Consider the following 21,942-nt stretch of genomic DNA (forward strand, 5'->3'; position numbering starts at 1 on the left):
AAATCACTGGTTCAATAATCAATCACATCCACGCTGTACAAACCAACATCTCTTTAATTCTAAATTTTTTACAGTACAAAATAAAAAAGAATTAACTGAATGAAAAACCTTTCCAGGAGGACATGTGGGGCATCACAGCCAGAGAGGATTGTGGGTAATGTAGGCTAGGAGACTGAGGAGAGAGGAGGGAATGGATTCTGTTTGCTGACTACGAGCTTCTGGTGCTGATGGGAGATGTAACCTTTGATGTGACCCTGACAGGAGACAGAAAATAATAAAAAAAAGATTTGAATGTTTGTCTACTTCCTGTCTGTAATTTGTGTGAGTGTGAGTTTCTGTGTGTGAGTGTGTGTGTCCTTACCATGTAGATGAGGTTAGCCAAGATACACTGCACCTCGTCGATGTCGACGTCCTCCACCTGCATCATCCTCAGAGCCACCAGAAAGGCGTCCAGAGGCAGCTGGTGAGTCCTCAGCAACAGATACCTGCACACAGAGGTCAGCCGCGGTCAAAACTGGAGGTCAAGCTCTGGGTGAAACTGGGGATCAGAGACATGGGTTCAGTCTTATGGTCCAGAACCACTGGCCTCACGCACACTTTCTTGAAGAGGTTCCTGTAGGTGATGATCTTCAGCTTCTCCAGAATGAGGAAGATCCCACAGCGGATGAAGAAGGTCTCGTGTTTGGACAAAGCCTCGTTCAGCAGCAGCAGGTTCCCCTCACTGACAAACAGAAACACCTGTGAGATCACCTGATGGCACGACGTCACTTCCTGTGCTACCGCCTGAAAACCTCCGCTCACCTCACAGCTTTGGTGACGTCAGCAAACTGCATCAGGTCATACTTCCTCAGGAGCTGATGAGTCGGCATGTGACCCTGAAACACCAGAAACAACCTGCGGTCATACTGGGAGTACTGGGATCTAAACTGCTCATTTCCAGTGTGCTGAGTTTCGCACCAGCAGCATCTTGACAGGCAGCAGGTAGATGAGAATCATCCTCTTGTTCTTCTGACTGGAGCGATGGCAGTGGTGGAAGGCGTACGACAGAAACTCCTCAGCTGCGGAGATCAGAGGTAAATTTAAGGTCACGTGACAGACGCTCTGATCGCTGCGTCTAAAGACCAGCAGCAGCACCACAGTTTTACCTGGTTTGAAGTCGCTGTCGAACATGGCTTTGCGGCCCACATAGTATTTGTAGGTGACTTTCTGAGCTGGACTGTAGTCGTTCTTCAGGTTGGAGCTGTCGATGGCTCTGATCAGAGGCTTACACAGGTGCAGCTTATTGATCTGCGGCACACATAAAATAATCAATCAACAACTTCGATCAAGAATGAATCAACAAAGAGCTCATCTGCAGTCACACCAGGTCAGACGGCTTCAAATCAGCATTCCTCAGATTTATTTTTCATTTCAACAATAAAGACAAACAATCAATCGTCCGTTTCAATCACTACTGATCGACCAGTTCACAGCGGGTTCACACCTTAAAGTAGATCTTGAAGAGCTGGTTGCTCAGAAACATCATCCCCCACTTCTTAGAGTCCTCGATCCCTGCACGACTGCTCGAAGAAAAACAACAGGTTCACTGCTCTGCAACACTGAGGCTGAGCGTGTCGTCCTCAGGGTGCACAGTGTGTGTACACAGTAAATGTGTGTGTGTTGTGTACTGACTTGTCGCTGGCACACACTCGGAAGCAGCTCATCAGCTGCTCTGCCGCTTTCTCCAGCATCTCACTGGGTTGACCTTTACCTTTCTTCTGCAGCTGCTGCTCCGCCTGAACACACACACACACAGTTCACTTAGATCTGCTTAGCAGCTTTTCCAACAGCTTTCAACCTCATCTGATGGTCTTCATCAGCGGTTATGGGTGAAAAATCTGGAAAGAGCTGTGACCTTCAGCTAATCTCTTACATTGTTGGCGAATATTCTGAGATCCAGAGTGACAGCGAACATCACGGGCAGGGCCCTGAAAGCACAAACCAACAGTGATTAATGAGGCTGCGTTCACTGTCGGCGTGTTCATCTCAGCTTCAGCTTCATCCTGTACTCACCAGTTCTCCTCTTTGTGGGACTGGAAGGCCCTCAGGAAGGATGTGATTGGTCAAGGAGAAGGACTGATCGATTACTGGCTGCTGATTGATTAATGGACACAGATGATGTCATGTGTGTTTTCAAGTTTAAATATGTTTAATGTTCGATTGTGTGTTTTCATCATGAAGGATATTGTACGACAAGCGTCTGGAACTTGTAAGCTTCAACAAAGTCGTGATTGGCCACTGCATAGGTACACCTGTAACACACACACACACACACTCAACTTTACACGGTGACTCAGTCAACCAGAGACATGGATTCCTGTCTAACTCCACTCTTACTGGCTCTCCAAAACGTCAATTTAATGAGAGTTTGTGAATGAGCCCAGTGGACTTTTTTTTGTGAGTTTACCTACAGATCCCTCTTGTGCAGTAGCACGTTTTGATTCTATTGATCTGTTTTGCCTGTGAAATTATCGATAATAAATAGTCAATAGATTAATGAGCTGCCTGTCTGTCCTACCTGAGATGAGCTGCGACCATCTCATCGTACGGTGGTTCCAGAACCTGCTGACACTTGTCTTCTGGACTGGCCAGCTGAAACACACACACACACACACATGTAAGGCTGTATCCTAGCAACACCATGTGCATATACCTGAGTGGGTGGAGCCTCACCTGGAGCCGTGGGTTAGCGACATGAGGGTGTTTGAAGGAGAGCAGCTCAGCGCAGAATGAACCCTCATGGTTGTCAATGGCCTCGTAAATCTGCAGGAGAAAAACACCAACGAGGAAGAATGACTGCTCTGACTCCACCTGTTATTCTATAATGGTCACAGATGCAAAGGTCAGAGGTTACCTGCTGCAGGTACTGGTTGATGGTGATGTGAGCCATGACTTCCTGCTGATTCAGCAGCTGTTTACCTGAAAACAGGTAAATAGGTAACATGTAACAGTGTCTGATGTTTGTTTCCAAAACAAAAACCAGTTTAGAGCTGAAGCAATTCAATTGATTATCGATTCAGTCTCTCAGAACATTAAACGGGTTGTTGTTTCAATTAAATCCACAAAACATCTGCAGATGAATCAAGGATGAAAGTGAGTGAACCTTAAATTACACTTCTTATGTCTAAGTTACAATGCTATGGTCTCAAATTAATACGAATATTTAATTAGAGCTAGTTCATTAATTAACTGTCCGATTAGTCAGACAGTTAATCAACATGTATTCTGATAGCTGATTAGTCGTTTTCAGTCCGTTGTTAAAAGAGAAATTGTGGTTTCTCCTTTGTTCGGCCACTTTAAAGCCTCTGGACCGTCAGTCACAGTCTTTATCTATAAATATGAAGTCACGTACAGTCATTAAAACACACACAGGACATTTAAACCTGTTAACAGACCTGGTTTTACATATTAAACTCCTCACAAATTGAATGTAAAAAAATGAATCTCTCATTTCGTTTGATTGATTCGATTGAATTTAAAAACATGATGCTTCTGCTCTGTAATGACGTTGAGCTGCCTTCCTCAGGCATCACACAGAAAACAAACAGACGTATAAATATGAAAACTCAGTATGAAATATTTCCTACCTGCGAATGAAGTTAGTATCCAGGAAATATTCCGTCCACTCTCACTTCATTCAGCAACAGACACACACTGTTTGCAACCGTTGCACACCGCGTACGGCGCAACGATGAACAACTTCCGGGTCGCAGAGGTCAACTTCCGGTAAAGTTCAGAACAAGGTCTATTTCAAAATAAAAGTCTTCGAAATATTTGAAGACAAGTTTTATTTATTATTGTTTGTATTTTAATTTTGTTAATGTATCTTTCCGTCTTCTTTTCAAACTTTATTAACAACATGAACATAAGAATTTACAATCACAATGTAGTTAACTCTCTTTTTGTATATTCCTGTGAAAATGTCTTCTTTTGAGAAAAATAGGATATTAGAAGCAAATTGTCCTTTAAACCTTTATTGACACTGAGCAGAAACATTCTTTCTCTGTCTCATTCATGCTGTAAACCTAATGCAGCAACAACAACAACAAGACCAACAACAAAGACAAGACAAAGACAAGAGCAGAATAATAATTCTGCATTTCCACAAGCAACAGAGCAAAAGTTCTTAAATTGTAGATTTTCATCTATGCATTTTTACTGTTTTATTTCTGCTTTTCAGAAGCGATCAGAAGAACAGACACAACACAAAGCAATAACATGTAGCTGCTGAAATAACCAACAATACTGGACAGGAAATATATGTCTTATAAAAACAAACAAAAAAACCCTCTGTCAACTAGCCCCATCGACCAGTATCGATCAATATGATTCTCTTTTCTTCAAACACAGCTGATGGACTGTACAGATATATACATGTTTACATAAAGACACACTGGACTCTGCCGGACACCCAGCAGCCATTCCTGTGAGGACAGGATAAATAAACACCAGGGGGTGCCGTAACACCAACAACATCAGTACAGTATGTCTAAGAATCAGCATCAGGACTGATCTGCAAACTCTGATCTTTGTAATTCAGTAACTTTTGACAGGCTACTTTTATGCAGATGTTAATTTGTGAAATAAATTATAAGATTTCTTTACATGCAATAAATAGTGTAGCTTAACTACCCACTGGTAGCCAACATTACCAACATATGTTGGTAATCAATAGATATTAACAGTGAATATTAACCAACGGTAGTTACCAGTGGCCGCCAGTGGCTACCGTTGGTTTGCCAATACCCAGAGAGGCAGCAGTCACTGGTGGTTAACAGCTCTCAGTAGCCACCTCTAGGTAAGTAGCAAACAAAGCCACCAGTCGTTACCAGTAGTCACCAACACCAGTTACAAGTATTAATTGCAATTAACTGTAAGCACCAGTATTTACAAACACTAACTACAACTACCCATTAGTTTTACCAGTAGTCACTGGATTGTTACATGTAGCCACAAATAGGCACCAGTTTGCAAAAATAACCAACAATATTAGTAAAGAACTACCAGTGCTTATGTTTAGTCACCAGTAAATACCAGTAAGGAACAGCCAGAGTGAATTATCTCAGTTACCCATCCGATCAATCACATCCCTCCTCAGAAGGAGTGCGTGGGGCCAGGTGGCCAACCACCCACTCGACCATGATTGGGAGGCTGCATGAGACTCTCGCTGCTGATTGGTCCGTGGAGAGCGGTGCATGGAGAGTGGGAGGGGCTTAGCTCACTGCATCCCACAGTCCACAGACAGGGATACTGACTGAACACAAACGTATACACATATATGTTATGTACATATACAAATATTAACATTGTACATATTTAACATGATAAGACAAAAAACTGAGCCACCAGTATCTACTAATTTGTTTAATATTTGTTAAACTTACCATATAAGGCTGTGGGCGGGGACTCACCTGGAGTTGTGAGGAGGAGGCTGTGACGAAGGAGCACTGCTGGTCAGGGTAAGGGAGGTGGAGGAGGAAGAGGAGGAAGAAGAGGAAGAGGAGGAGGCAGGGCGAGGGGAGGGACTGCTCCATCCGTCCGATAACACCTGGACGCCTTCAGAAAGACATACTCAACACAAACACAACGCAAATTAAATGTGCACATAAATCCTGCTTATTCATTACAGTATAATTTCATGTTTATTTACACATTTACACATTTTACACATTTATAAATTACTACATTTATAAATTAAAACACAACAAAAACAATTTGCTAAAATACCTAAAAATGTCAAACTGTACGTTTTGACACAAGCACACGCACACATGCGTAGTGTTACCCGAGGAGTGTGAGCGGTGCGGCAGGTAGGCCGTGGGGTAAGGTGTGTGTCGACCCGGGTAACCGTGGTGTTTGTAACCATGGTGATGATGTGACGTCAATGGGAGGCTGCTGCCATAAGGAAAAGCCCCGCCTCCTCCAGCTGAGCACAGTGACCAGCCTGACACACACACACACACACGAACACACACACACACACGCACATACACACACACATACACGCACACGCACACACACACACACACACACACACTAAACTTTCTTTTCAAGATCAAACAGTTGTTTCCTTAATTGTCAATTAAATTAAGATTGGCTGAAATATTAAAGGTTTTGCATCATTTTATTTTTATTTTCCTGTTTACTGGGATCATTAATGCATGTATATGCTGTAGTAAATGACATTTGTAATAAATAATTTAACAATATGGAGACTTAAATTTGTATTCAAATATTGTGGTGATAAAAATACAGTTCTAGTGAATAAGACATACTGAACATAAACATGCAAAAATACACACTAATAAATTACAATTGTAAAAATAATTATTTTGTATTCATGTTGTTCCAACAAATATTCAGATTTATATATTTTATATTATATAAAACTTCATAATTAAAGCCTACATTTCCTCTTTCATAGCAAAGAACTTTATTGACTCACAGGGTTGAATCCCTGAAACACGACTCTCTGATGACTCCACTAAACCTCGTCCCCCTGGGTTCCTGAGGAGAATAAAGCAAACACTATCAGAGGGCGACCTGTGTGTGTCTGAGACTGTGTGTGTGTGTGTATGTGTGAGTGTGTGTGTGGTTTCTGTATCCCTCTCACTTGACACCATCTCTCCAAACAAGTGAGACAGTGGAGCTCAGAGCAGCTGATAATGACTTTCTAATCACCTGCTAATGCTAACTTCCTGTGGTATCCTGGTGAGAAATGCTAAGCGCTAAGTGTCTGCTGACCGACACCTGGCTGCTTTGCACACTGTACTCATTCATACAACAAACTACGAATACAGAGCTGAACCAGAAACCTTTGTGGTTCAGCTCAGTGGTGCTGCCATCGTACCTCTCTTTGGCGTCCAGGAAGGCTTTAGCAAACGGGTTGTATTTGATCTTCAGAGCAGTGATCTGCACAGGAAAACACACCAAAGTAAAATGTTTTACTTCATAACAGCCAGCTGTCAATTAACTGTAACTTCCAGCTAGGCTAATAGATGATCGTGTGTGTGTGTGTGTGTACCTCTTCGTTCTGATAGGCAGTGACCGCAATGAACTGAGTTTCTTTGAAGGAAACGTTGGAAACCAGACGATGGCGTGAGCCGACGCAGACGATGTGGAGCTGAGGCTCGTACTTATGGAGAGAGTTCAACATAATCTGAAGACAGAAAGAGAGAGAGACAACTGTCTGTACCTGTTCGTACCTGTCTGCAGTATATGTGCTGGTACCCGTCTACCTGTATCTGTTAACATGTGCTTTTCTTATCATCTTGTGTGTACCTGTCCTTCACCATGTCCACACCTTTCTCTGCCATTTATTATATTTTTACTGTTAATACCATCTCCTTGTTTCCCCACCTTAATATTTCTTACCTGTACATATACCTCCTTATCCAAGTCCACAGCTTTAGTGTACCCGCTCATGTTTTTTATACTGTGTTGCTGTCCACCCTGTCTAAACCAGCTCACACCTAAAACACTGAGCAGTTTCCAAACTGAGTCCTGAACTCAGAGTGTGAAACAGTCCAACCTGCTCTGTACTTCTGACTCAACGACAAACAAACATCAAATCCAGTCAGTTTGTCTGTCAGTCTGCAGGAGAGTTCATGGAGTGGAGCCATCTTTGTCTTTTGGCCCAAACACTCTTTTTTCCATCTGTCTTTTTTCTCCCGTCCATCTCTCCATCAGCCCCTCCACCCCCTCTTTTCCCCTCTCGCTAACGAGGCCCAATTAACCAATCCGAGTTCTCCAGGCGAACACACAAAAACAAACTGTTTTCTATTCAGATTGAGAGGCTGGCTTCACATCTGACCCCAGCACTGTGTGTGTGTGTGTGTGTGTGTGTGTGTGTGTGTTTACCCTGGCAGTGCCCACATTAGCTGGAGTGTGTGTGGGCTCTTTTTGAATATAGTTTACCTCTCTCTCTCTCTCGTCCATCTGAAGCATGATGGGTAAATTAATTTCCCAGTAAAAAACATAATTACCATAATGTACAAATAAGCTGAGCAATTATTTCATTATGGCCGAGCTCTCTGTTCCAACTCTGCATTACTGCCCAGTGTGTGTGTGTGTGTGTGTGCGAGTGTGTGTGTGTGTGTCATATTTGGACAGGGATAATGGGGTAAATATAAACAACATTATTGCCAATTTTGTAGTGCTGCACGTGTGTGTGTGTGTGTGTGTGTGTGTGTGTGTGTGTGTGTGGTGTGTGTGTGTGTGTGTGAAGGCCTCTCTGAGTGGTGAACGGCTCTCGACAGGAAGTGCATTAAACTGCTGCCGGCCAATTAAGAGCTGTTTATCCCGTTCCCGTGGTTACGAAGGGGCGAGCAGGTGAAGTGAGCGAGGAGAGGGACTGAAGTGGCTAATTAGAGGTGGTAGTCTCTCGTCCACTCCAATACAATACAGAGAAGTTAGAGAGAGAGAGAGGGAGAGAGACGAAAGAAGAAGAGACTGAGAGACGCTCTTGACATGGAGAGCGGGATAATGGACAGAAGAAGAAGGAGAGGCAGGCAAAGGAGAGGAGGATGGAGAGCGAGGGGGAAGAAAGAAAGGAAAGAGTAAAAAGAAGAAAGAAGAAAAAGACGAAGAAATAAAGGAAGAAGAAAAAACGGAAGAGGAAGAGAGGAGGAAAAGTCAAAAAAGGGAGGGATCAGAAAAAGAATAATAAAAAATACAGAGGGAATGAATGAAAGAATGAAAAACAAAAAACAAGGAAAAAAATATTAAAGAAAAGAAGAAAGTAAGAAGAAAAAGGAAAAAGTTAGTACATAAGAAGGAGGAGGAAAAAGAAGATGAGGAGGAAGAAGAGGAAGAGGAAGGGGCAGGAGAGGAAGATGATGATGACTGAAGATGAGCAGATGTTCAGAGGAGAGAATGAAACCTAAAATGAGAAGGAAAAAATGAGAAATGATAGAAAGGAATGAGCAGAACCAACAAATAAACAGATAGCGGAAATAGAAGGAAAGAAAGAAAGCAGAAATATGATTAATATTATTAATAAAACTGCTCTCACTGACCTCCCTGTGTAAATGAAAGGCTGAATAAATGAATGGATGAATGAATGAATGAATGAATGAAAGTGAGTTTACCTGTCCTCCTCCGTTGACCTTGTTGGTGAGTTTGACCTTGTTGAAGGTCACAGCCGCTTTCATCCAGTGAGCTCCGAAGTTTGGAGAGTCTGGGTGGATGTAGATGCCGCCATGGCCCCGCCCCTCGCCGCGGCCCTCTGCCCGGCCGGCCGCCACCCACTCCCCGTTCACAAACTTCCATCGGTAGCCGTCGGCCGGCACAAAGTCCAGCAGGAAGGAGTACATGGAGCTGGGGTCCAGACCGGAAACGCTGACCTTCAGGACCGGGAACATACGGCTGCAAAAAGACACACGTCAAATTTAAAGTGGAATGATCATTTTCCGCGTGGACAGTTCATTTATCCAGGGTTCGTTTTACGTTTCACACTTTCCTGGGTTTGTCACAACTTCATACACATTTAGGATTGGATGATATGATGATGAAAAACCTCCCTGGTCAGTGTCAGTAACATGTGAAGTAATTACAGTCCCGTCCATTTAATACACTTTTATCTGTGTTTAGCCAAAGACCCAGAAGAATGAAGCCAATTCATTTGGAAAGCAGACATGTTTGACTAATTAATAAATCACTCTGCCTTCAGACACACAGAGAACATGTATCTACCACCACCTTATGTTAAAAAACACTGACATTCCCTTTAAGTTTACATCCTCCTAAAGCAGCAGTCAGACAAACAGACTGCTCTCCATCAGTAACAACAGTTGAAGTGGCGTTCTGCAGGTGTGAATGGAGTGTTTGCCCACGTCAGGGCGCGACTGGTCAACACGCCTCGGCTCGGGAAAAAAAAAAAAAGGAAAAAAGACAACACAGAGGCAACGTTAACGGCTGCTATCGAGACTAATGAATAACCCAGAGATCACTGATCTGGAGTCAGCTTCACACACAGACACACACAGTGACAACAGAGTCATCTCTTCATGATGCTGTTTCTCCTCGACTCTTAAATATTCAGAACCCAACTGAAAAAATGAGATGTACATGAAAGCTGCAGGAAAAATTAATTCTGCTCAATTCAATGTTCATTACAACTAAACTGAAACTAACACGATTCGTTACAGGCACTGGGAACAAACACAGAGGTCATGAGACCCAAAAACACATGAAATTCTTAATGGGCCACCAACCAAACCATTTTTTCAAGTTTTAGTTTTGATTCATTTCATTATATTTCCGATGGATTTTATCTCCCTGTACTGTGGTCAACAAAATCCCTTTTGTTTCAGTATGTTAGTGTTTGTGCTTGTTTGACACTAACAATGAAAACAAACAGTCCTAAATGCTCGTCATGGTTACCGTCCGTTCTTGGTGACGATCATCTCGTTGGTGATGTGTTGAAACTTCCTCCACAGCTCGGCGTCCTCCAGCGCCACCCTCAGCTCCCTCTCTGTCGGGTCGCCCTTCTCCCGGCCGGCCTGCAGCTCGCTCTCCACCGCGCTCAGCAGTCGTGACATGCAGAGTTCGGCCGAGCCGGGGCTGCACGCTGACCCACTGCTACGAACAGTGGTGACGACGGCACCGCCTCCCCCGGTCCGGTCTGCTGAAGACACAGAACCAGACTCTCCGTCCTCCTGTAACCCCTCCACCTTCATCTGGAGACACAAACAAAGAGACATTAACTGATGACCAAAAATAACAACAGCATCGTGACATCTGGATACTGAAGACCAATGTCCAAATTTTGGTAAATAAGGAGGACCTAACTTTAGTTTTAACTGAGCGGACAACCCTAAACGATTCCACTAAATTTTGACGTCTTGATAAACTCCTGGTAATTGTCATAAATTCCTAATTAATTCAAGTAAAAAAAAAAAACTTTTTCCATAATTGCAGGCAGGTTTTTTGCCACAAACACTTCAAGTAACAAGGACCTGCACCAGATTGTTGGATCCTGAGGATGATGTGTAAAACAGGACTACATTCCTCTGTAATATTTATTGAAGCCATTATATGATTTATGTTGATATATTCTTAATAAGGCGGCTTCATTGAATGAAGCGTCAACACATCGAGACATCACGGTTTGGACAGGTGGCACGTCCCTTAAGTTTCCACATTGTTTAAGTCAGGGGCCAAACGATGCAGCAGCATTCAGCATTCCCATCTGAAGCTTACCTCAACGGAGGTAAATATTTAAAACCAGTCCATCAATGGAAAAATATATTTCAGGCTTCTAAAATATAGTTTTATTCTACAAACATTTCCCCCAAAATCTGCAGACCTCGGGATTTCCAACAGAATGTGAATCAAATTTCTGTGGGTTTGATCAAAGCTTGGCCACAACAAATTTATAAATATTAGTCTTAAAGGGTAAGTTTGCAATTTGAATCATTTAAATTTTAAATAATTCTGTTACACGACAGAGCAGACTTCTGCTCTAACAGCTTTAAAATACTTTGCCTGATTCTTAAGGTTCAGTTTCCTTCAGTGGTAACGCAGCTTTTTCTTTTCCTGTGCTCACACACACCAGTTAGGTCAATAGCTTTTAGCTATCAGTGTAATTTAAGCCTTTTTACGGTTTCAGTTTCACACCTGTTGTTGAATTGGTCTGAAAACACATCTCGTCATTTGTGAGTGTATTATTATTATTTGAGTGTACAACAGAATGTGGTACACTCAATGATGTGGTGTATATGTAGCTGTTTTGATTATTTATTTTCTGTCACTGCAGCAATAACATTCTATCTTTCACTAATAGTTTTATTATAAGCAGTGATTCTTTTCTCGGGACAAATGTTGGACTATTTTTTCCCTTGTATTTTGTCTTTTGAACAAATTCAGTGAACTGAAACAAACTAAATTTACAGTCTGACCACTTTTTAAAGGGAGTGTGAGATGGTGTCTTTCACGTATCGACATATCTGCTGAGCGTCTCTGTCTCAGCGTTATTCAAAGTGAAAACTGGAAAATGGTAAAAAAAAAAAAAAAAAATGTTTGAGGAAAAAAGTTTTTTTTAAAATTCATTTTCACCACATGTGACTGGAAATTAACGAGATTCAAAAGATTCATTTTAACTCGTTTATGTGATGAATGAGTGAGAATTCACTTTCATCATTAATTCAGCATTATAGGTTTTAAATCACCTTTGAAGTTTGGGTTTATTGACAGAAATTTTAGGCTGAAAATTAAATTAAATTAAATTAAATTAAATACAACAAACAATAATGATTATGTGTATTAACAATCAGGACGTTTGGCACATACATTACAGCAGCATGTTTAAACATCACCGTTCTTTAAAGCATTTATAAATATAATAAAAGGATTTAAAAATAAAATGATTTAAAATTAATCCTCTTACAATATTTCTAATATTTGTAAACCTGTTTCGGTGAAGAGAACATAACTGCTTCTACTTGTTATTGAATGTATATGCAATGATGTAAATGTAAATATTATACTCTTGATTTTTTTTTATCTTAATTAAATAATTACTTAATGATGATCTCCTGGAGGTGGAGGGAGTGAAGGATTTCGTTTCTGTGGATGAAATCAGGTTTACGACATGAAGAGAAGCACTTTCACAGACGACTCCGATCAAATAATTATTCAAATCCATTTCAAACGTAATAAAAATTAAAAATTGTATTCCATAAAAAATAAAATAAACAGAGAACACTTCTACTGACACATCTGTTGATCCATAAATATCACAGCAAATGAATATGTCCAAAACAATAAAATGTTCCACAGTTTCCGAAAACAATAATCATCTTTTAGTGATTGATGAATAAAAGTGCAGGTAAATAAACATGAATAAACTTACCTGTGACACACGACACTGTGCTGGAAATAATTCCAAAAACTAAATGTGACAAATTGAGAATAAAGCGTTAATTAAAATGAACTGTTAATAAATGAAGTTAATTAAGAGTTGAGAGTCTTTTGCTTTGTGATGTGAAGCTGCTCAGCTCCAACTGAACACATCAGAAACAATCGGAGGACAGTCTGACTATACCTCGCTCTACCGCTCTCTCTCCCTATTACACACACACACACACACACACACACACACACACACACACACAAAAAAAAACCTCACTCTACCGCTCTCTCTCTCTCACACACAGACTATTTACCTCGCTCAGCCCCCCAATGTCAGTTTGACTGAAGCTTTATTGGCTGGTAATTCTGATAGAAACGAGCATCCAAAGCAAATATATAATATATATAACAGAAAGATGAATCAGTGAATTAATATGGAGAGATAATATATCATTCTCAACATCAAATTATTTCAGATCTGCTTTTTCTATCCAGTCTGGCTCTCCGTCCACACTACATCATCGGTTTACTGAGGAAAAAATGGAGCTTTTCAGAAAAGAGGATTCCTCTAAAATCCACTCTCTTCAGTAGGGGCGAGGAAAAGTCAGATGATTCACAAGTATTTTTGAATTTGGACTCCAAAGTGGATAAATCTGAAAAAGCAAGCTATGTTTTTTTAGTGTTAGTAAAGGAAACGGTGAAAACAGTTTCCAGACGCGATAAACTAAAACACAACAGCCGCGTTTAAGTGTGGCTTAAGTGAGTTTGCACCAAAATGCTCTTCAGGGTGGAAATGTATGAAAACATCACTCGACATCACGACAGCTTCGGCACGAGCTCCTTTTTTTTTTTTTTTTTTTTAAAGAAAGCTATTTGTAAATGCTCAGAGCAGATTCATCTGAAAACACTGGACTCACATTTTGGTGTGGAACAAAACATTTCAGACAAGAAGCATAAAAAAACATCAGCGTCTCGGTAAGCATTGATGAATTTTTACAAAATCTGTGGATACAAACGCGAATACACATTCGTGTGGATGTCCAACCACGTCTCAACATTACTTTCTGCTGACCTGAGTAATCGATTCATAAACGGAAGCGATAAACTGATTCAACCATCTGGGAAAACAAAAAAAAAAAAGATTTTTAACAGGAAGCATCGCTGTGTGGCTCCCTGAGGTTTAAATGTCATATGACAGTGTTGAAGAAAAACACCATAAGCTGTTCAGATCAGCATGTAATGGAGAATAGGTCAAATCCAAACGGAGAACATCTGGAAACACACACAGCGACATACGATATATTCACTGGAGTGTGTGTGTGTGTGTGTTGTTTTATTGTGTGTGTGTTTTAATCAGTGGGCGGTGGAGGGTGGAGATTACAGGCTTTAGAGACTTAACAGGCATAAAGAAAACGTTAACGAGGGCGGCAGGTAAACATCAGAAAACCAGGTTAACACACATGAAAACACACATAAACGTGGACAGAATACACACTGCAACTTCTGTCTGTTCAATTCTGTGTTTCACATCTGATTTGAACTTGGTTTTTTTTGTTGGCTCTACTCTGGACCGCAGGGTGTCCAGTCATGTTGCTGTTAAAACTGACTCTGCATTAAGACTGAAGATAAGTAACAACTTCAGAAGGAAGTTTTCATCGAATGACTCCAGAAAAACTGCTGCAGTTCACTGTTAAATACAGATGTGAATATTTATTAAACTGCTCCAGTGAAAACAGTAAAAACTGAACTGTGAATAAAAAACTTTACACGTTCACAGTGCAGACAGAAAACAGACAGAACAGACAGACACAGCCTGGTTTAGTGAAATGTGAACTTTTCTGCTGAAACCATTTGGACCATTATAACCAGAAGATAAACTGGAGGTAATATATGGGGTGCTTGTGTTCAGGGTCGACAGTGGGAGCTGGACTAACCTGCCTGCTGCTGAGAAGCTGTTTCACTGCCCTCTCTGGCTGGAAAGTGCTGCACACTGAAAACCTTCTGACCAGGGCCTGGATGTTTAAACGCGCACACACACACAAAAAGACTCCCGCACATAATCTGGGATTTATAAAAACAGGAACAGACACACAGATTCGATATTGGGATATTGAAAAATTAGGTTAATAACTCACTGATTGTGAGATCTGCAAAATAATTTATCACATCCCAACATGATTTCTTCAAATGTCAACATTTTCATCAAAAGATTAAAACTACATCGAAATCTTGTTCTAAAATCAACACTGATCCAGATCACGGTGTGAACACAGAAACTGACTCCAGGTAACAGTCCAGGTGGAAGAGAAAACAAATCAACACACACTGTACAGGTAAAGAGAACTGGTCTCCATGGAAACCAGGTCTGATCCAGTTCTTTCCAGGTAAACCAGGTCTGATGTGTGAAATATTTAAGGCCTCACTATTGACTGGATACAAACCACACAGGCTCCTGTGTCCTGATTGGTCAGACAGGCGGGGGGGTGACCCAGAGGGTGACATGGGGGATGGGAGGGGTCTAGACGCAGATTGAAAATAATTTGATGACGGCATCCCTGAAGGAAAGAGAGAGAGAGAGAGAGAGAGAGAGAGAGAGAGAGGAAAGATTAAAAGTTAATTCTTCCTGCGAAACTCAGATTTCTCACCAACTGATTTAAGTCATCTTAACAAAAACCACGGTGGTAGATACGTCACACACAGCTTTTCAGTAAGATTGATATCATATATTTGTGAGGAGTGCTGTGTGTGTGTTTTTGTGTGTTACCTGGCGAAGGGGATGTATGAAAGGCCGTACCTGTGACAGAAAGAGCAGCAGTCAGACAGGTAAAACAGACAGGCAGGTATGCAGTGTGTGTGTGTGTGTGTGTGTGTGTTATACCAGGTGAAAGCCAGAAACTGAAGGACACAGAACAGCAGAGCGAGACCGTTATTCTTCCACTGCAGAGAGAGCGAGAAGCCAATGAAAGAAACTGAACGTATCACAGACTGAATCCAAAATACTGTGATCTGTTTATTTCTTTTTATTCTGCTCAGTATTTTTAACACCTTAATCAACACAACCGGTGCACAGCAATCAGACAATAAATACACAACATACACCCAAAATGTCACTGAACCCGTTCAGATAAATTAAATTCAGATAACTGCAACAGAGATGTTAGAGTGTAAATGTTTTCTTCCTTGTAAAGACTTAATTCACACAAAACAGAGTCCATTATACTGGCCATCACGGAGCAAGTCAATCAATTTCTTAAAAATACAGAGGTAGTAACCAGATTCACCTCATTCTTCATTGTGTGAAGAATTTGTGAAAGTAATTTGTGTGTTAGTGTTTCTCACCCAGAAAGCAGCACACAGCGTCAGCGTCAGACACACCTGCGGAGATGCAGACACACAAACGCCAGTGTAAACAGCTGAATCAGGTCCACCAAGTCTAACATTTAGCTAAAACTCACCTGACATGTGTACGTTCAGTTTATGGGCTCATTTATAAAGACTATTAAATATGTACCAGAGTGTACTTGTTTGCTAACTTGTTGTTTATTTATTTAAATGCCATTTTCTTCTATATTGCATGTAACTGACCAACAGGTGATGCTTTCTCTTATTCAATTCCAGTTTTGTTTGCTTACACGTGTAACTAAGTAAGAACATCACTGTGGAACCATGGACCAAACCTCATCTCCTCGCTGAAACAACCATGAAGTAACTGCTCACACGTCTCTGCTCCAGTGCAGGTGTGTGCTCATTCTCACCAGCATGATGATGGTGGCGAACGCCCTCTCTTTAGCACACATGGTCTTCAGCTGCCGACACGGACCGATCAGGAACATGGTGCTGAATCAGGAAGAGAAACGTGAAACTTGAGATTTACCTGGCCGAAACAAGTTACCGGTGATAATGACTTCCACCACTAGAGAGCAGCGCTTCCTTTTTTTAAAAAAAAATAAACAAGCAAAAACCACTGAGCTGACCACGGGCCCCATGGGATGATGGGTAATGTAGTTTATCAGTTAAAGCCAGAACTTCTGGTGAGGCTGATTTTACTTTTTATTTTCTGAGTCACTGGTACAGTCAATCAGCTGATTTTATTTGTCATGGTCTTTCATCTACTTTATCAAGCTTTATTTGATTTGACCCAGTTTGACCTGGTTTAGGGTAATCTGGACCAGCTGAGTCTGTTTCTGTATCACTGGAACTCGTCAGACCAGGTCAGTTCTGGTTGGTACCTGGCCAGAGCGCAGATGTTTCCCACACTGTAGAGGACAGCGAACACAGCGAGACCAATACCTGGGATCCACAGCATACAGGTGCCCTGAATACAGACACAGACAGTTTGTTACCTTGGAAACAGACAGGAAAGACAGACTGCTACCAATGGCTACAGCAAGACAACGCAGCTGATCTGTATAGAAACAGAGACAGACTGTTACCTTGGATACAGACAGCCAGAGGGGATGTTACCATAGAAACAGAAGAAAGGACAGATAGACAGGCTGTTACAATGGATGCAGACAAGAAGAAAAGAGGGGCTGTTTCCATGGATACTGAACGGAAGACAGGTTGTTGTCACAGAAACAGCCAAGAAGTCTGACAGGCCAGATGTAACTGTAGAAACACACAGGAAAGACAGACAGACAGACAAGGAGAAAAGATGTGCAGGCTGTTACCATGGATAGCAACACAAGAAGGGCTGTTACCATAGAAACAGACAGCTACAACAGAGAGACAGGCTGTTGCCAACCGACACACGCAGGAAGACAAGGCAGAAATAGAAGGAAAGACAGATAGGCCATTACCATGGATACATACAGGGAAAAGTGACAGACAGTAACTATGGAAACAGTGGGAAAAGACTGACAGATGGGTTGTAACTGCAGAAATAGTTCAGGAAAAACAGACAGGCTGTTACTATAGGAACAAACAGAACAGACAGGCTGTTACTGCAGAAACACACAGTGTTGATGAAGGAGCAACATTAAGTTACAGCCACACTGACTCACCAGGATGGAGCTGATCACACCCAAGAGGAAACAGACCACAAAGCCCTTCATCCTTGTCCCCCAGGCCAACGTTGACGCCTCATTGGCTCTCTGCACAGATGTCAGCATCATCATCATCATAAAAAGGCACAACTCACAGGTTGTTCATATTGTGAGCTACATAAATATCAGTTCATCAAATATCAACAATTAATCGATTAACAGAATTGCTACAGCTTAACTTTATGCAGATTTATCAACTTATTATTTCAATTCTAGTGATGAATATGTTTCTTTAACAGCAGATGTGTGTGAGGAAAAGCACAAATTAAAACGGGTTCAGCCTCTGATAACTCCACTTTCCACGAACAGGCGTGGTTAGTGAAGTTACTGTCACCTGTGTTTGTTTTGAACCCGTTCACTTTCCTACTTTACATCATATTCAGGAAGCTAACAGGCTAAAAACAACACTGATGCTAGCTGCCGTTCACCTCCAGTATGCCGGTCCCGTCCGCGTTTCCATCGTCCTGCCCGCTCAGCACCTTCTTTAATTTATCCATAAACTCCTGTTTCCCTGCCGGAAAATGGGGCCACACGCTCGGTGAGTTTCCACAAGCTTCACAGGTGTTGGTGTTTCCAGGTGAGCGAAGTTAAATTGAAGAGGAGTCAACGCTTCAACAGGTGCAGCACTTCCGCCTGCAATACCGCCTCTGGCCACAGCCAGACCGAGGGAGGCGCTGTTTCCCCCATTTCAACACCAGGGACTTTTAGGTGCTTTTATTTTACTCACGTGCTGCATATTTACTTCATACTTCTGCATGAGCACATATTGTACTTTTTACTGCGAAATATTATCTTGTGAGCATGACTAAAAATAGGAAATACTTTTACTTTTCAGAAACTGAAAAATATGTGAACCAAACAGCCAGAAACACACTGAACCAGTTCTTTGTGTAACTAAGATAATTACAAAACTCTTAGATCGCCTTCTGTTTTTCCCTTGATCACATTTATAATTTTCATTGACTGGTGTTTTTAATGTATCCACAGCTTGAGTTCATGTTTTTGTTCTGGTCTCTGACATTTTGAATTCAGTTTTTTTTTTACTGCATTATTTATTTGTGGTCAAACTTTATTCAAAAATTTAAAACAGCGTCAGTTTAGTAAAATGTTGCCAACCAATGTGTTTGTTATATCACACCCTCACAGGCACACACACAGGTGAGGTTACTGTGGTTGTACTTTAGTTTCACAGATGTCCACTTATGTCGGCATGTACTGCTGTCCAGCGTGTCATATGTTCCATCCTGTCAGAGATCAGATCCACTGAGTCAGATGCACTCAGAGAAAATACATCAGGCTGCTTATTGCTTGTGTTGTTTCAATACACCGAAGAAGTCCATTTCTATTCCCCTGACTAATATACTTTCATTTGAATCCACTCCTGTGGTTCCACTTCTGAGGAATGTCTCTGTGTATTTTGATGATGTGTCCCCTCCTTATCATTTTAGGACCTTTATTCCAGTAGGTTTCAGGAGCTTTTGATGATGACCACCACTGGAGCCTTTATCAGAGTTTAATAATGTCACAGTCTGATGCTTCTGGTTTTACAAAACTAGCTAGAAGCTTTAGATGAAAACATTAAGGTTCTGGTGCACTGGTTTAAGTTTTAGACGACTTTGTTAATGTCACAGTCCACTGCTGGATGATTTATGGGAGTATCCTGATGTCAGCCTCCCGTCCTGGTGGTGTTAGGGGACTTTGACTCTGGTGGAGCTCCAGTAGACAGGCTGTGGCATGGAGACCTGAACATGACACGTAGGGCAGGACTGTTTTCTCCACAACCACTCCTCTATACACTGCAGGAAGGGACAAAAAGAAAGTGAGCTTTCATTCGCCTCATGAGTTTTTATGATGAAGCACTGTAGGAATAACATCTTCATCTGTTTGAGACAGTGCTGGATTGTCTGCAAAGTATTTGTGGGCAGAGGAGACACAATGATTCCTGACAGTAACATATAATATAGTGTTGTGTGTGCGTTACAGTGTGTGTTACCTCTTTGTGGAAGGTGTGTGTGCACTGCAGCTCTCTGGTGCCGCCGGTTCCTCGACTTAAGTCATTATGACAGATCAGACACACACTGTCTGCGTCGCTCTGCAACACACACATGGTTTAAAGTCAGAAAAACTCTGAAAACATGGGTTACTTTTGACATGAGTCTTCTCACCCACCAGCGACATGACATTACGTCTCCTGAACTGGCTCCTCCTATCAGGAGCCATGGCCTCTGGGATTGTGGGTATAAGGGAGGGTCTACGCTCCGGGGCTGGAGTGGCAGCCTCCTGCGGTGAGGGCAGAAGGCGGCGGGAGGAGGAGCGACGCAGCAGGACCCTCGCTGTCACTGGGGCCCGAGTAGACGAGTGGAGGCGAGACAGCTGCATGGCTGAAAGAGTATCCTGTACTCAGAGAGAGAGAAAGAGAGACTAATTATTGCTTAACCAGTTAAAAGGTTTAACTGGTCACCATCTTCAGTAGATCCAAATATAGTACAGATTTTTAAGTCCATCAGATCGAGTTTCATTAGTATCAGTAAATGTGTACAGCTTTTGATTCAGCTGTCACTCACTCGGGTTTGATAAATAGCTTTTAAAAACAGAATGGTTCAGCAATCCAACTGGCATCAACAGACTATGAGTTTGAAATCCTCACTAGTGGCCTTGAGAGGTCATGCTTCTTCTTTAACACCCAAGCTGCCCTCCTTAGAGCCGCATGCTCATTACTACTGCAGCTAAAAATGGATCTGGAGAGGCTCTGAAAGCCTGAAGTGAAGACAACAGGTAAGTGACAACCTCCTGGAGGAACTGATCCTCTTTGTTGTTCCTCAGGCTCAGGGTGTCTCTGATCAGGACCTGTGAATTGCCTGAAGACACAACTAGTTGACTAAATAAACTGAAGTGAACCGATCTGACTGGTCTGGCTACTCTTGGGTTATTCCTGAAAATAAGTAGTTTGCAGTGGAAAACCACACAAACATGGCTGAGCCCATGCTCTGTGGGATGGATGGGAAATGTTCACATGGTTCGGACAACTCAAGACATTTATAGCGAGTTGGTTGTGTGTGGGTTTGTGCATTGACAGCAGAGCACTATGTTCATTACACTCAGTATAATGATTAATATAGTATAATCAATACAGTCAATGGATTGACGGATTGACAGATACTGGAAGTCATCTCTTTGAATGAAGGGTGAGTGATGGACAGTAGTGGACTAGTAATGAATTGGTTCCCTGTTGCCTGAAACTTGCCTGTTTCAAACTCATCCTATACCCTGGAAACAGCAGTTGGGAAAACAATCTGAACACATGGTCCATTAGTTGCTGTTCTGGAGCTTTTGACTGTATCTCTGTATTCTCTTACCGGACACGGCAGCGAAGCCCGGCGGTCTGTCCTCATTCGGACTGGAGGTTCTACACTGCTTCCTCCCTCTGCCTCCCCTTCCTCCTCCTCCTCTTCCCCGATTTTCTCCTGTCGTTTCCCCCCTCTGTACTGCTGCATCCAGGCATCAAAGATCCTAGCATCCTCCTCTTCCTCTTCCTCTTCCTCCTCCTCCTCTTCCTCCTCTGGTTGGGGAGGGCTCAGGCCTTCTGTGACTGAAAACACCTCAGCTTCTTCTCGGTCTGGATCCATTGTGAGGATATTTGCAGCAAATTAAGGCTGATGATACTTCAGTAAACAAACAAACAAGCTAAACAAGCCCTGTTATTTTTTAACTGTTTGTGTCACCCGTGTTAAGTTGTAACAAGCTACGTCACAGCTATGCAAAATTAGAAATGCAAAATTACAGTAACTCTAAATTATACCTCAGGTGGCGAGATAATTAATTACAAACTGGGAAAATTACAGTCACAGTATATTATAACCAGGCTGAGTCATCACCAGGCTAAGTTTCATTTAGGCTCAGTTACAGCCTGGTTAGCTTACAGTCATGCTGAATTATAACCAGGCTGAATTTTAACCAAAGCAAATTACTGATAAAATAGGTTACATCCTGGTTAATTTAAAACCAG

General features: G+C 41.9%; 4 protein-coding genes across 6 annotated transcripts; all 4 read right to left on the reverse strand.

Moving 5' to 3' along the window:
• Positions 1-36: 36 nt before the first annotated feature.
• Positions 37-3,744, reverse strand: pcid2 (PCI domain containing 2). Its single transcript, XM_041031999.1, has 15 exons — positions 3,627-3,744; positions 2,894-2,958; positions 2,713-2,802; positions 2,558-2,631; positions 2,226-2,291; positions 2,053-2,094; positions 1,913-1,967; positions 1,672-1,775; positions 1,484-1,559; positions 1,146-1,287; positions 958-1,058; positions 802-875; positions 596-721; positions 362-485; positions 37-254 (listed from the first exon to the last, which is right to left on the reverse strand). Exons 2-15 carry the CDS (start codon positions 2,927-2,929, stop codon positions 165-167), a joined length of 1,200 nt encoding a protein of 399 aa, XP_040887933.1. The 5' UTR covers positions 2,930-2,958; positions 3,627-3,744; the 3' UTR covers positions 37-164.
• A 197-nt stretch (positions 3,745-3,941) lies between these two features.
• On the reverse strand, positions 3,942-14,425 carry tbx19 (T-box transcription factor 19). 3 transcript variants are annotated; one of them, XM_041031994.1, is made up of 10 exons: positions 12,893-14,425; positions 12,562-12,606; positions 10,423-10,718; positions 9,129-9,405; positions 7,064-7,198; positions 6,890-6,951; positions 6,485-6,546; positions 5,825-5,983; positions 5,451-5,610; positions 3,942-5,293 (listed from the first exon to the last, which is right to left on the reverse strand). In XM_041031994.1, exons 3-10 carry the CDS (start codon positions 10,716-10,718, stop codon positions 5,134-5,136), a joined length of 1,311 nt encoding a protein of 436 aa, XP_040887928.1. In that variant the 5' UTR covers positions 12,562-12,606; positions 12,893-14,425; the 3' UTR covers positions 3,942-5,133. The 3 variants fall into 3 exon arrangements, with proteins under 3 accessions (XP_040887928.1, XP_040887927.1, XP_040887929.1); XM_041031993.1 differs by lacking the exons at positions 12,562-12,606; positions 12,893-14,425 and having other exon boundaries at positions 10,423-11,994; XM_041031995.1 differs by lacking the exons at positions 12,562-12,606; positions 12,893-14,425 and having other exon boundaries at positions 5,165-5,293; positions 5,424-5,610; positions 10,423-11,994.
• A 519-nt stretch (positions 14,426-14,944) lies between these two features.
• On the reverse strand, positions 14,945-18,567 carry sft2d2b (SFT2 domain containing 2b). Its single transcript, XM_041032020.1, has 8 exons — positions 18,365-18,567; positions 17,895-17,984; positions 17,121-17,206; positions 16,647-16,728; positions 16,231-16,266; positions 15,770-15,828; positions 15,656-15,685; positions 14,945-15,446 (listed from the first exon to the last, which is right to left on the reverse strand). Exons 1-8 carry the CDS (start codon positions 18,431-18,433, stop codon positions 15,410-15,412), a joined length of 489 nt encoding a protein of 162 aa, XP_040887954.1. The 5' UTR covers positions 18,434-18,567; the 3' UTR covers positions 14,945-15,409.
• A 1,057-nt stretch (positions 18,568-19,624) lies between these two features.
• Positions 19,625-21,328, reverse strand: si:ch211-207l14.1 (E3 ubiquitin-protein ligase RHA2B). Its single transcript, XM_041032028.1, has 4 exons — positions 21,293-21,328; positions 20,106-20,330; positions 19,930-20,028; positions 19,625-19,732 (listed from the first exon to the last, which is right to left on the reverse strand). Exons 1-4 carry the CDS (start codon positions 21,326-21,328, stop codon positions 19,625-19,627), a joined length of 468 nt encoding a protein of 155 aa, XP_040887962.1.
• Positions 21,329-21,942: the final 614 nt, after the last annotated feature.

The sequence above is a fragment of the Toxotes jaculatrix genome, chromosome 24 (assembly GCF_017976425.1).
Source record: "Toxotes jaculatrix isolate fToxJac2 chromosome 24, fToxJac2.pri, whole genome shotgun sequence".
NCBI classification, from domain to species: Eukaryota; Metazoa; Chordata; class Actinopteri; family Toxotidae; genus Toxotes; species Toxotes jaculatrix.

What these genes read in the sequence shown, in the direction of transcription:
- pcid2 (XM_041031999.1), bottom strand. Translation starts at nt 2,929, where the DNA reads ATGGCTCACATCACCATCAACCAGTACCTGCAGCAG. An exon ending in TCCCACAAAGAGGAGAACTG is followed by an intron (nt 1,968 to 2,052) that starts GTGAGTACAGGA and finishes TTGTGCTTTCAG; the next exon opens with GGCCCTGCCCGTGATGTTCG. An exon ending in TCTTCAAGATCTACTTTAAG is followed by an intron (nt 1,288 to 1,483) that starts GTGTGAACCCGC and finishes TGTGTGCCGCAG; the next exon opens with ATCAATAAGCTGCACCTGTG.
- tbx19 (XM_041031993.1), bottom strand. Translation starts at nt 10,742, where the DNA reads ATGTCTCTTTGTTTGTGTCTCCAGATGAAGGTGGAGGGGTTACAGGAG. An exon ending in TTCCTGGACGCCAAAGAGAG is followed by an intron (nt 6,547 to 6,889) that starts GTACGATGGCAG and finishes TATTCTCCTCAG; the next exon opens with GAACCCAGGGGGACGAGGTT. An exon ending in GCACCGCTCACACTCCTCGG is followed by an intron (nt 5,611 to 5,824) that starts GTAACACTACGC and finishes GTTTGTGTTGAG; the next exon opens with TATGTCTTTCTGAAGGCGTC.
- sft2d2b (XM_041032020.1), bottom strand. Translation starts at nt 18,433, where the DNA reads ATGGATAAATTAAAGAAGGTGCTGAGCGGGCAGGACGATGGAAACGCG. An exon ending in AACATCTGCGCTCTGGCCAG is followed by an intron (nt 16,729 to 17,120) that starts GTACCAACCAGA and finishes TTCCTGATTCAG; the next exon opens with CACCATGTTCCTGATCGGTC. An exon ending in TCGCCACCATCATCATGCTG is followed by an intron (nt 16,267 to 16,646) that starts GTGAGAATGAGC and finishes GCATCTCCGCAG; the next exon opens with GTGTGTCTGACGCTGACGCT.
- si:ch211-207l14.1 (XM_041032028.1), bottom strand. Translation starts at nt 21,328, where the DNA reads ATGAGGACAGACCGCCGGGCTTCGCTGCCGTGTCCG. An exon ending in GACGTAATGTCATGTCGCTG is followed by an intron (nt 20,029 to 20,105) that starts GTGGGTGAGAAG and finishes TGTGTGTTGCAG; the next exon opens with AGCGACGCAGACAGTGTGTG. An exon ending in CACACACCTTCCACAAAGAG is followed by an intron (nt 19,733 to 19,929) that starts GTAACACACACT and finishes CCCTTCCTGCAG; the next exon opens with TGTATAGAGGAGTGGTTGTG.